This window comes from Anomaloglossus baeobatrachus, chromosome 2 (genome assembly GCF_048569485.1).
Source record: "Anomaloglossus baeobatrachus isolate aAnoBae1 chromosome 2, aAnoBae1.hap1, whole genome shotgun sequence".
Taxonomy (NCBI): Eukaryota; Metazoa; Chordata; class Amphibia; order Anura; family Aromobatidae; genus Anomaloglossus; species Anomaloglossus baeobatrachus.
The window spans coordinates 109,462,884-109,476,374 of record NC_134354.1 but is presented as its reverse complement, the minus strand read 5'-3'; the positions used below and the strand labels follow the sequence as shown (position 1 = coordinate 109,476,374).

The following is a 13,491-nucleotide window of genomic DNA, read 5'->3' as shown; positions in this document are numbered from 1 at the left end:
GTCCTGAAGAATCGAGTCGGAGGATGAGAGCTGAACTCTATCCTGTAACCGTGAGACAGAATGTCTCTCACCCAACGGTCTTTTACCTGTGGCAGCCAGGTGTCGCAAAAGCGGGAGAGCCTGCCACCGACCGAGGATGCGGTGTGAAGTGGCCGTAAGTCATGAGGAAGCCGCCTTGGTAGCGGCACCTCCGGCGGTCTTTTTAGGGCGTGACTTAGACCGCCATGAATCGGAGTTCCTCTGATCCTTCTGAGGCCTTTTGGACGAGGAGAATTGGGACCTGCCCGCACCCCGAAAGGACCGAAACCTCGACTGTCCCCTCCTCTGTTGGGGTAAGTTTGGTTTGGCCTGGGGTAAGGATGTTTCCTTTCCTTTGGATTGCTTGATGATTTCATCCAATCTCTCACCAAACAAACGGTCGCCAGAAAATGGCAAACCGGTTAAGCACTTTTTGGAAGCCGAATCTGCCTTCCATTCCCGTAGCCACAAGGCCCTGCGTATTGCCACCGAATTGTCGGCTGCAACCGCCGTACGGCTCGCAGAGTCCAGGACAGCATTAATAGCGTAGGACGCAAATGCCGACGTTTGAGATGTTATGGAAGCCACTTGCGGCGCAGACGTACGTGTGAGTGCGTCAATTTGCGCTTGACCCGCTGAGATAGCTTGGAGTGCCCATACGGCTGCGAATGCTGGAGCAAAAGACGCGCCGATAGCTTCATAGATGGATTTCAACCAGAGCTCCATCTGTCTGTCAGTGGCATCCTTGAGTGAAGCCCCATCTTCAACTGCAACTATGGATCTAGCCGCCAGTCTGGAGATTGGAGGATCCACCTTGGGACACTGAGTCCAGCCCTTGACCACGTCAGGGGGGAAGGGATAACGTGTATCCTTAAGGCGCTTAGAAAAACGCTTATCTGGACAAGCCCGGTGTTTCTGGACTGCCTCTCTGAAGTCAGAGTGGTCCAGAAACATACTCGTTGTACGCTTGGGGAACCTGAAACGGAATTTCTCCTGCTGAGAAGCTGACTCCTCTACTGGAGGAGCTGAGGGAGAAATATCCAACATTTGATTTATGGACGCGATAAGATCATTCACTATGGCGTCCCTATCAGGAGTATCAAGGTTGAGAGCAGCCTCAGGATCAGAATCCTGATCAGCTACCTCCGCTTCATCATACAGAGAGTCCTCCCGCTGAGACCTTGAACAATGTGATGATGTCGAGGGAATTTCCCAGCGAGCTCGCTTAGGCGGTCTGGGACTGCGGTCCGTGTCAGAGACCTCACCCTGGGATCTATGAGACACCCCGGGAGGACATGGTTGTTCCAACTGAGGGGAACCAGGGGGCAATGATTCCACAGTGCCCATGGTCTGAGATACCGGTCTGGACTGCAAAGCTTCTAGTATCTTAGCCATAGTCTCAGAAAGCCTTTCAGTAAAAACTGTAAACTCCGTCCCTGTCACCTGGACAGTGTTAGCAGGTGGTTCCCCCTGGGCCACCCTTAGCAGAGGCTCCGGCTGAGTAAGTGCTACAGGGGCCGAGCAGTGCACACAATGAGGGTCAGTGGAACCTGCCGGTAGTGAAGCCGTACATGCGGCGCAGGCAGCATAGTAAGCCTGTGTTTTGGCACCCCTGCTTCTTGTGGGCGCCATGCTGTTGTCTCCCCTGAGCAACCCAGGAGGGTATATAGCCAAAAATCAACCGTGCACTATACAGTGTAAAGTATAGCCTATAATCATATAATCTATAAGTACACTTCTGCACAAGTGGGGCCAGCACCTGAGGTGCTGCTTACCGGCCGCTCAAAGCGGTTGTGTGGCCACCAGAATCCCTGCCTGGGTCTCCCAGAGCTTGTCTCCCCTCTCCAGCGTCAGAAGAGCTGACAGGAATGGCTGCCGGCGTCCTGAGGAGAGGAGGGGGCCGTGGGCGTGCCCTAGAAAGTGCGGGAAACTGGTGCCCCACTGTGCACAGTGAGGGGGAGGAGTATGCAAAGCATGCTCCAGCCCTCAGTGCTGACATTCTGTACAGCGTCCCGCCCTTCCCCTGACTGGCAGGCCTGGGGGCGGGAAGAGAATGAGACTAGGCCGCAGAAGCCGAGGGCTATAGTTATAAGCGCGGCCGCCGTATAAGCGCGGTCGGCGCGGATATCCCCGGCGCACTAACAGTCCCAGCCGCGCCGCATGTATAACAATGGCAGCGGCGGTCAGCGCGGTAGTCCCCAATACACTACACACCCAGCCACGCTGCAGCATGTGATGGCACAGGTGCGGTCAGCGCCGCGGTCCCCGGCGCACTAACACACCCAGCAATGCTGGAGTGTTTCTGTGTGCGGTCCCCACGGGGACACAGAGTACCTCAAAGTAGCAGGGCCATGTCCCTGATGATACTCGGCTCCTTATCCAGCAGAATCCCCAGGGGCTGTGGATGGAGCACGGTCTCAGTGCCTGGAGACCGATAGGATCCCACTTCACCCAGAGCCCTAAGGGGGATGGGGAAGGAAAACAGCATGTGGGCTCCAGCCTCCGTACCCGCAATGGATACCTCAACCTTAACAACACCGCCGACACAGTGGGGTGAGAAGGGAGCATGCTGGGGGCCCTGTTAAGGGCCCTCTTTTCTTCCATCCGACATAGTCAGCAGCTGCTGCTGACTAATTTGTGGAGCTATGCGTGCATGTCTGCCTCCTTCGCACAAAGCAAAAAACTGAGGAGCCCATGGGAGCACGGGGGGTGTATAGGCAGAAGGGGAGGGGATTTACACTTTTAGTGTAATACTTTGTGCGGCCTCCGGAGGCATAGCCTATACACCCCAATTGTCTGGGTCTCCCAATGGAGCGACAAAAAAAAGATTCTTTTCTCCTCCTCACCGCTATCTCCCAGACCCTTCACATGCGCTCCCTTGTCTAATTTTTTATTCAGGTTACATGGACTGACTGCAGTAAAGGACCACACTTTACTGATGGTATGGATGGACGGCCACTAGCCAACGGGAACCAGATTGCAATTGGGCGAGTTCATATGGGCCCAAATACATTCAAAGGGCTTTCCAAGTAATATCACCGATGGCCTACCCCAAAAACAGGCTGTGTGTAACAATGGAGGTCCAAAAACAGAGCAGTGAAAGAAAGATGCTGCAGGAGTTCAATGAAACACCCAGCACAGCGCCATCCATGTGGCTGTAGTAGGTACTGCAGGTCAGCCCCAAAAAAGTAAACAGGGCAAAAACTGCAGTTCCAGACAGCAATATACAGTTGAACCTTGATTAATGAGAACAATCCGTTCTGGGAGTGTGCTTGTTAACCAAGTTACTCGTTCAGCAAAGCAAAATTTCCCATAGGAAATCATTGCAATGCAGACAATTCGTTCCACAACTTGTTAAATGTCCCATCCTGGTCCCCTATTGTGCCATTCCACACATGCACAAACACGCATGCACAAACACAGATTATGCTCACCTTACCTTCCGTTCCCTTGCCGGTCTCCTGGAACTTGCAGTTCACACGTACACACTTTGTATCGGGTAACCAAGGCGACCGATGCCGGACCTTCCGCACTCAGCGCACTGACATCAAAGGCAGGAGCCGCTTGCTTCTGATTGGCCAGCATGCTGCCTTTGAGTAGCGCCTGACAGGGAAAGTTCCTCCCTCGTCGCGATGGTTACCGGATACACATCCTGTGGAGGGAGGACCTTTCCCTGTCAGCCGCTACTCAAAGGCAGCATGCTGGCCAATCAGAGGCAAGCGGCTCCTGCCTTTGACATCAGCGCGCTGAGAGCTGAAGGTCCGGCATCGGTCGCCTTGGTTACCCGATACATGCAAGTTCCAGGAAGCCGGCGAGGGAACAGAAGGTAAGGTGAGCATAATATGTGCGTGTTTGATTGTGTGTGTTTGTTTGTGCGTGCTTGTGTGTGTTTGTGTGGACTGCAAGAGCGGGTTAGAGCGAGTTGGATGTACGGAACCGGAAGTGTGTGCGGTGAGTATTTTGCTCGTACAGCAAGACTTTCTCGTAAACTGAGTTACAAATTTACAGAAGGCCTTACTTGTTAGGCGAAATACACACTAAGGCTGGGGCCACACGGGGACTACTGCGATCCCCTTGCATGAGACTCGGCTCGTGCTGGCAGTACAGCAGAGCCGAGTGTCATGCGTGTGTCCTTGCAACTGAGGTCCATTCGTGCGAGCAGACCTCAGCTGCGGGGGGCGGGCCGGCACTCAGGAGGGGAGGGAGGGATTTCTCCCCCTCTCTCCTCCGTAGCCGGCTATAGCCATTCTCGAACTGCACTAGCAGTACACCGGTGTACCGCGAGTGCAGTGCGATTTTTCTCTCGCCCCATTCACTTGAATGGGTGCGAGAGAGAGTCTCAGCTTACAATCGCAGCATGCTGCGATTGTTTTCTCGGTCCGATTAGGGCTGAGAAAATAAATCGCTCATGTGTGCTGACACACAGGCTAGAATTGGTCCGAGGGGAATGCGATGTTTTATCGCACTCCACTCGCACAGATTTTCTCGCCGTGTGGCTTAGGCCTAACTGGGTTACTCGTTAAGCGAGGTTCCACTGTATAGGAATCTCAAATTGATCTTCTTGTAGGGAAGATATGGGGGGGGAAGGTCAGACACCCTCATACAGACACAAGATGCGAGAACCATGGAATTTCAATACAAGATCCTGACAGATCCACAGTGTAAGGCAATTATCAGCACAAATGTTTCAATGGAGAGCAAGATATCGGACACTCACAGCTTAGTACGGTCTCTTCCTCCTTCATGTCGGACGCTGGGATTCTCCTCTGTTGTTCTGCTGACAGTGTCCCTTTAGAAAATATGACTTCTACAGGGACCGTGAGCTGCAGCTGGACATGGAGATAGGTGTGAGAAAATGAGAAGATGTCAGGATTATTTACACAGCAACCTGCCTGACCACCCCCCAAAAAAGGGATTTTTGTGTACTCACCGTAAAATCGTTTTCTCTTAGCCATCATTGGGGGACACAGGACCATGGGTGTTATGCTGCCTATCCACAGGAGGACACTAAGTAGATGCAAAAGCATAGCTCCTCCTCTGCAGTATACACCCCCTGGCCGGGCCAGGCAACCTCTGTTTTAGTACACAAGCAGTAGGAGAAAAACCAGTTAAAACTTCTCAGAGGAACATAAGAAAAGAAGATTCAGAACCAAATAAGGTACTGAGAGAACCAAGGCGCAACAGGGCAACAGGGTGGGTGCTGTGTCCCCCAATGATGGCTAAGAGAAAACGATTTTACGGTGAGTACACAAAAATCCGTTTTTCTCTGACGCCTCATTGGGGGACACAGGACAATGGGACGACCTAAAGCAGTCCATGGGTGGGAAACATAAAAGAAGACAACACAACCCAAGGACTAGGAACTAGTCCCAGACAGCCTGGAGCACTTACTGAGAGAAGGTGCTCTACTGCAGTTTGCAGAATTTTCCTCAGCTGAAACCTGGGTATGGACTCTGTAATGCTTTGAAAAAGTACGTAGGCTAGACCAGGTCACAGCCTTACACACCTGTTCCACTGAAGCCTGATGCCGAATGGCCCACGAAGCGCCAACTGCTCGCGTGGAATGAGCCCGCAGCCCACTAGGAATGGGCTTGAGTTGCAAGCGGTAGACTTCCTGGATCGCAGAGCGAATACAGCGAGCCAGTGTCGCCTTTGAAGCTGCCTGTCCCTTTTTAGGCCCCTCAGGAATGACGAACAAAGAGTCCATTTTCCTAAAGGGGGCTGTCCTGGATATGTAATATCTGAGAGCTCTGACGAGGTCTAACGAATGCAGAGACCTTTCCACCCTATGAACTGGGTGTGGACAAAAGGAAGGCAGAACAATGTCCTCGTTCAAATGAAACGGGGTAGGAACCTTTGGAAGAAAATCCGGAAGGGGGCGCAGAACCACCTTGTCCTGGTGAAAGATCAGAAAAGGCTCGCGGCAAGAGAGTGCTGCCAGCTCCGAAACCCATCTGATGGACGTAATTGCCACCAGGAATGTTACCTTCCAGGGCAGAAGAGCAAAGGAGGATTCCTTGAGAGGTTCAAAGGGAGACCTCTGGAGACCGTCCAGAACGAGATTGAGGTCCCATGGGTCCAGCGGCCATTTGTACGGGGGAACTAGATGGGAAACGCCCTGGAGGAAGGTCTTGACTTGCGGTTTTTGAGCCAGACGGCATTGGTAGAAGATTGAGAGTGCTGAGACCTGCCCTTTAAGGGAACTGAGAGCCAACCCCGCTTGCAAGCCAGACTGTAGAAAGTCGAGAATTCTGGGGATGGCCAGAGGCATAGGCTGCACGTTAGTTTCCCTGCACCATGAAAGGAAGATTTTCCACGTACGGTGGTAAATGCGAGATGAAGCAGACTTTCGGGCGCTGATCATGGTGGAACTAACCGCGGGGGAGAATCCCGCTCTTGTTAATACCCAGGTCTCAATGGCCATGCCGTCAGCTTCAGGGCTCTGGAGTTCTGATGGGAAATGGGCCCTTGGGTCAGCAAGACTGGGATGCCTGGAAGGCGCCACAGTACGTCTGCGAGCATTTGTACTAATTCGGCGTACCAGGCGCGCCTGGGCCTGTCCGGTGCCATCAGTATCACCGGGACTCCCTCTGCCTTGATCTTCCTGATTACCCGCGGCAGCAGGGGTAGAGGTGGAAATATGTAAGGCAGGCGGAAATGGTGCCAGGAGCAGACTAGAGCATCCGCGCCGATAGACTGCGGGTCGCGTGACCTGGCTATGAACGCGGATACCTTTGCGTTCAACCTTGAGGCCATTAGATCCACGTCTGGTGTGCCCCAGCGACTGCAGATGTGTAGAAACACATCTGGGTGGAGAGACCAATCTCCGGCGGCAAGGCCTTGGCGACTTAGAAAGTCTGCTGCCCAGTTCTCTACCCCCGGTATGTGTACCGCTGATATCACTAACCCCGTCGATTCGGCCCAGCTGAGGATCTTGTGGGCCTCGAGATAAGCCTTCTTTGCTGCGGGTGCCCCCCTGCCGATTGATATAGGCTACAGCTGTCGCATTGTCGAATTGGACTCGAATCTGACGACCCGCTAGCAGAGGGCAGAACGCCCTGAGCGCGCGGATTTCCAGGATGTTTATGGGTAGGGAAGACTCCTGGGGCGTCCAACGTCCTTGAGCAGTGTGGTGACTGTACACTGCTCCCCAGCCTAGGAGGCTGGCGTCCGTGGTCAGGACCAGCCAGTTCACTGGGAGAAAAGATCTCCCCTTCGATAGGGATGAGGACCGAAGCCACCAGCGGAGTGCGTACCTGATTGAAGGTGTCAGGTGAAGAGGTCTGTCCAGGGAGAAGGGGCTCTTGTCCCAGGCCGCTAGAAGGGCTAGCTGCAGTGGGCGGAGGTGCAGTTGAGCAAAGGGTACTGCTTTCATAGCCGCCACCATCCTGCCGAATACCTTCATGCTGAATCGTTGAAGAGCGATCGCCTTGTCCAGGGGGAGGTAGATCAAGCCCAGACGGGTGTCCAGGGACATGCCCAGGAAGGTGATGGATCGTGATGGGATCGGGGATGATTTGTCTAGATTCACTAGCCACCCTAAGCGGGATAGGATGTCCACAGTGATCTGTACGCTGGTTGAGCAGTCGCGGAAGGAGGGGGCCTTGATGAGGAGGTCGTCCAAGTAAGGGAGAACGACTACTCCCCTGGCGTGAAGGACGCTCATGGCGGCCGCCATGACTTTGGTGAAGACCCTTGGTGCAGTGGCAAGGCCAAAGGGTAGAGCTACGAATTGAAAGTGGGAGTCCTGAACTGCAAAGCGAAGGAACTTTTGGTGATCTGGGGCGATGGGTATGTGCAGGTACGCATCCTTGATGTCTATGGAGGTGAGGAATTCCCCTTCGACCATGGATGCAATAATGGACCTTAGGGACTCCATTCTAAATCTCCGTACGTGCACATGTTTGTTCAGGTGTTTGAGGTCCAGGATGGGTCGAACTGACCCATCCTTTTTGGGGACCACAAAAAGGTTAGAATAAAAACCTCTTAACTTCTCGTCGTCCGGGACGGGTATTATCACTCCTGCTGTTTGGAGCGAGTGGATTGCTGAGAAAAAAGCTTTGCGTCGTTTTCGAGTCTTTGGGGGGGTTGAGAGAAAGAACCGACTCGGGGGTCGGGTCCGAAATTCTATGTGCTAACCGGAAGACACAAGGTCTCGCACCCATTTATCGTCTGTGGCGGCAGCCCAGATGTGTTGAAAGAGCCGAAGTCGACCTCCTACAATGAGTGTGTCTTCCGGGGCGCCGAAGGAGTCATGAGAGGGGAAAACGTCATGGACGAGTTTCCCTAGCCCTGGACTGTTTCGGTCTAGGCTGCCATGACGAAGTGGGTTTCGGGGAGAGCTGAGAAGGTCGGTCCCTGCGTAGTCCGTGGCTGGTGATGGGGACAGCACGGGATGTCGACCACCCAAATGAGTTGCGAAAGGAGCGGAATGAGGACTGTGGACGTCTGGTGAAGGTCTTGACTTCAGCTGGGGGAGGGAGGTACTCTTTCCTCCCGTGGCGTCAGAAATGAGCTTGTCCAGCCGTTCGCCAAACAATCGGTCTGGAAAAAAGGGAAGGCCCGTGAGAGACTTCTTGGAGGCAGAGTCCGCTCGCCATTGTCGGAGCCAGGAACTCACACTGTTTATTTGCTCTAGCTGCGGCTCTGATTGCAGAAAGCCAGCAGAGATTATCATTCGGTGACAAGCTGTGTGCTGACTGAAGGGAGATGTCACAGAAGCTCCCTTCCTGCCGTTTTTTGCTACCGACAGCAGGGGGGCACACTGACTTATTCTTGGCGCTCTTTTAGCGCTAAGCCCCGTGGCCGTGATAAGCCCAGCCCCCCGGAAAGCGTGCGAAGATCTCCACAAGCTTACTCCTTCCTGAGGACGCAGGGCCATCGGCTGATTCTGGTGAGGTGCTTGCTTCACTTGTAGCTCTGCATATCATTGCTCCCCCTCCTGGCATATTCCTATTAGGAACATGCAGAACTCTAAGGGTACTAAGAGTGCTAAGGCTCACAGTCTATTACTCAGCCTGCACTGCCTGCCACGCTGAGCTACCACGTAAACACACCTCTTCTCTCTGTGGTTCCTGTGCCCCTATAGGCCCCCAAGACCCCCCCGCCACCACAACAGTCAGCCTAGGGCCCTCCCCCCGCCACCTGTAAATTATCTGTGCAGGATTCTTTGCAAACAGCGAGGGACTTCCCCCCTCCTCCAGCCAGCCAGCAAGCTAGAGAAAAAATTAACACTGTGTGTTCAGGATCCCTGGGGCTCTCCTCCTTGCAATCAGCAAGGGACTTCACCGTCTTTTCTCCCTTTGTCTGGGAAACCAGTCAGGGGGGATCTCACCTTAAACGCTGCCTCAGTCCAGGCAGTGGGAATAGAGTCAGCCTGCTGTGTCCGGTCACACAGTGCAATCAATATTCAACTCAGAGCCTTCAAAGAGGGGCTGAGGAATTGTGCTTCTGCCCTGGGCTCTGGAAAATCGGTGCCATCAGACCCGTCGTCCAGTAAGATGCAGCCCAGGATCCAGCGTCGCAGGAGGGGGTACGTGGAGGCAGCACTCCGCGTTCCCGCCCGTTGATTGTATTGGGAGATCGGTCCCAAAAGGAAACAGTCGCCCTCAAAAAATAACAAAACCTTGAAAGATGTGCCTCCTACAGACACAAAGCTAAAACTGAGGTTGCCTGGCCAGGGGGTGTATACTGCAGAGGAGGAGCTATGCTTTTGCATCTACTTAGTGTCCTCCTATGGATAAGCAGCATAACACCCATGGTCCTTTGTCCCCCAATGAGGCGTCAGAGAAATAACAAATTAAAGGGTAGTTCACTACATTGATGGTGATAAGCTATTTATGACTGCGGGTCCGACTCCTAGCTCTTCCACTGGAGTTGGCCGCACACTGGCTCCGTTTTGCGGCTGCTCTTTGGGATGGCAGTTCAGCTCCTAATCACTATACCAGGCTCCAGTACCCATGTTACTAAACTGGGTATAAAGCCCTGATCTACTTGGCTCACACAGTTTACAATTGGTGGGGCCCCCATCAATCTGAGATTTGTCACACATTCATGTCGCAGTAGTGGACATGCCCTTTAACGAAAATCCTGGAGACTCAATATAACTTTCAGCATCCTTCATGCTGGGCAGCTTTTATGCCACATGTAGGCAGGGGAATAACTTCTGGGGAGTTTTCCAACCCCCTGTACCAAGAGGCAGAGTTCCCCCACCCGTGGCAGAGATGCACACAGCCATGTCCTGTGCTGCAGTGTATGCAGCTGTATAGTGCTGCCATAGTCTGTCATGGGGAACTGAAGAGGACACCAGACCAGGGTATTGAAAATCTTTTTTTCTGAACTCTAAAAGTGTTGTGTCCCGACTCCTGAAGTTGTGGCCAGCAAAACATTCACATATCTTGAATTATGTATCAGCTACTCAAATCAATATCTGTCCATATAACACATATATGGTGCCCAGACACCGAGTTCTTCAGATTACCTTAAAGTGAATCTATTAGCAGGTATTTGCTATGTAATTAGAAAGCAGCATGGTGTAAAGGCAGAGACCCTGACTCCAGTGATTGCCACTTGCTGTCATTTAAATCACTGTATTCTCTGCAGTTCTCTGTATAACCACGTCCACACCACTGATTGCACAGCGTACATAGAAAGCTGCCAATCAGTGGTGGAAGCCGGTAAGGCCTAAGACACACGGCATGAAAAATCGGAGTGAGTGGAATGCGATAAAACATTGCATGCCACTCAGACCAATATTAGCCTGTATCGGACCGAGAAAACAATCGCAGCATGCTGCGATTGTAATGCGTTCCTGGTTTCTCTCGCACCCATTCAAGTCTATGGGGCAAGAGAAAAATCACACTGCACTCGCAATACACCGGTGTACTGCGAGTGCAGAGCGAGAATGGCAATAGCAGGCAATGGAGGAGAGAGGGAGATAAATCCCCCCCTCTCCTCCTCAGCACTGGCCCGCCCCCCGCAGCTTTGGTCCGATTGCATGATCGGACCTCAGTCGCAGTGACACTCGGCTCCCGTTGTGCTGCCAGCAGGAGCCGAGTGTCATGCCAAGATCGCATTAGTCCCCGTGTGGCCCCGGCCCAACACAGAGCAGGACGACTATATGACAAGGGACACCTAGTCCTGTAATGATAAGCTACAGCTGAGAAAACAGTGATTTTATTGTCACAAAACACAGCCCAGTAAGTGACACATCGCTGGAACCAGGGATCTAGAAGCAGTGAAGCAAAGTGTGATAGAGCTCCCAGAGCCGCTGTCACTCACTGGGCTCGCACACAGAACCGCCGCCTCTCACTGGGCTGGCTGGCACACAGAACCGCCGCCTCTCACTGGGCTGGCTGGCACACAGAACCACCGCCTCTCACTGGGCTCGCACACAGAACCGCCGCCTCTCACTGGGCTGGCTGGCACACAGAACCGCCGCCTCTCACTGGGCTCCTCCGGCTGCAGATGGCCAGTATAGGGACTACCTCGTAGGGATGTGGCCGCATCACCCACATCACTCTGCAGTGGGCAATCTCTGGCTGTCCCCTTAGTTCTGACGTTAGTTCTGGGTCTGTCCTGTCTGGATGCACAGAACTAATGGAGTCCAAGTCATGTATTCTACGTAGACGCCGTACACCGGCTGTGTGAGGACGGCTGCTGCTCACCCGCAGGAGGCCCAGCTGTCTGATGTCGGCATAGGGCAGGGCGGCCCGGTAAGTCTCCGTCGTTTTCCACCAGAGCGGCAGTCCGACTACAGCGGCGATCAGGGCTATGGCCAGGGCAGCGCGCTTCCCGCGGGAGGCCTCTGTGGAGCAGAGCAGACATCGTGCAAAAGTTACATCCCGTCCATTCATTATTGCCCCCATATAATAGTCACTCACCCAGGACAGCCGCTGTCATGGCAGCCGCCATGTTTGTTTCCGGCAGAAAAAAATCACGACTCCTCTAGTGACTAAACACATCGCATTCGCGCCGGCAGCCATTTTTATGTAGCCCAGTGCTCGTTTATTTTTATAAAGAAGAGCAGATAAAATGTCTCCATTAAGAGCGACAGATAGGAAACTACCTGTCATTCTCTACCGACAAAATATCTAACAACTGTCAGAAAGTCGCAGGTGTGAAATTACAGGCGCAGCTTCCTACATGAGACCTATCTAGGCTTCTCTTCCGTATAATGGTGTCTGACCCTATAAATATTCACATTCTGCCAAGTATATATAGGCTGTCACCAGTATAGGAAGATGGACACCTGTCTGTCACCAGTAAAGATGGACACCTGTCTGTCACCAGTATAGGAAGACGGACACCTGTCTGTCACCAGTATAGGAAGATGGACACCTGTTGTCACCAGTATAGGAAGACGGACACCTGTCTGTCACCAGTATAGGAAGACGGACACCTGTCTGTCACCAGTATAGGAAGACGGACACCTGTTGTCACCAGTATAGGAAGACGGACACCTGTCTGTCACCAGTATAGGAAGACAGACACCTGTTGTCACCAGTATAGGAAGACGGACACCTATCTGTCACCAGTATAGGAAGACGGACACCTGTCTGTCACCAGTATAGGAAGACGGACACCTGTCTGTCACCAGTATAGGAAGACGGACACCTATCTGTCACCAGTATAGGAAGACGGACACCTGTCTGTCACCAGTATAGGAAGACGGACACCTGTCTGTCACCAGTATAGGAAGACGGACACCTATCTGTCACCAGTATAGGAAGACGGACACCTGTCTGTCACCAGTATAGGAAGACGGACACCTGCCTGTCACCAGTATAGGAAGACGGACACCTATCTGTCACCAGTATAGGAAGACGGACACCTATCTGTCACCAGTATAGGAAGACGGACACCTGTTGTCACCAGTATAGGAAGACGGACACCTATCTGTCACCAGTATAGGAAGATGGACACCTGTTGTCACCAGTATAGGAAGACGGACACCTGTCTGTCACCAGTATAGGAAGACGGACACCTGTTGTCACCAGTATAGGAAGACGGACACCTATCTGTCACCAGTATAGGAAGACGGACACCTATCTGTCACCAGTATAGGAAGACAGACACCTGTTGTCACCAGTATAGGAAGACGGACACCTATCTGTCACCAGTATAGGAAGATGGACACCTGTTGTCACCAGTATAGGAAGACAGACACCTGTTGTCACCAGTATAGGAAGACGGACACCTATCTGTCACCAGTATAGGAAGATGGACACCTGTTGTCACCAGTATAGGAAGATGGACACCTGTCTGTCACCAGTATAGGAAGACAGACACCTGTTGTCACCAGTATAGGAAGATGGACACCTGTCTGTCACCAGTATAGGAAGACGGACACCTGTTGTCACCAGTATAGGAAGACGGACACCTATCTGTCACCAGTATAGGAAGATGGACACCTGTTGTCACCAGTATAGGAAGACGGACACCTGTCTGTCACCAGTATAGGAAGACAGACAC

General features: G+C 52.7%; 1 protein-coding gene across 1 annotated transcript in view; it reads right to left on the bottom strand.

The window, feature by feature from the left end:
- Positions 1 to 11,983, bottom strand: part of PIGS (phosphatidylinositol glycan anchor biosynthesis class S) — an 81,996-nt gene extending 70,013 nt beyond the window's left edge. Inside the window, exons 1-3 of the mRNA XM_075335264.1 lie at positions 11,901 to 11,983; positions 11,685 to 11,824; positions 4,736 to 4,847 (exon numbers count right to left, since the gene is read on the bottom strand). Coding sequence (XP_075191379.1) covers positions 4,736 to 4,847; positions 11,685 to 11,824; positions 11,901 to 11,931 — 283 coding nt within the window. The 5' untranslated portion in view covers positions 11,932 to 11,983. The remainder of the gene's footprint in view (positions 1 to 4,735; positions 4,848 to 11,684; positions 11,825 to 11,900) is intronic.
- Positions 11,984 to 13,491: the final 1,508 nt, after the last annotated feature.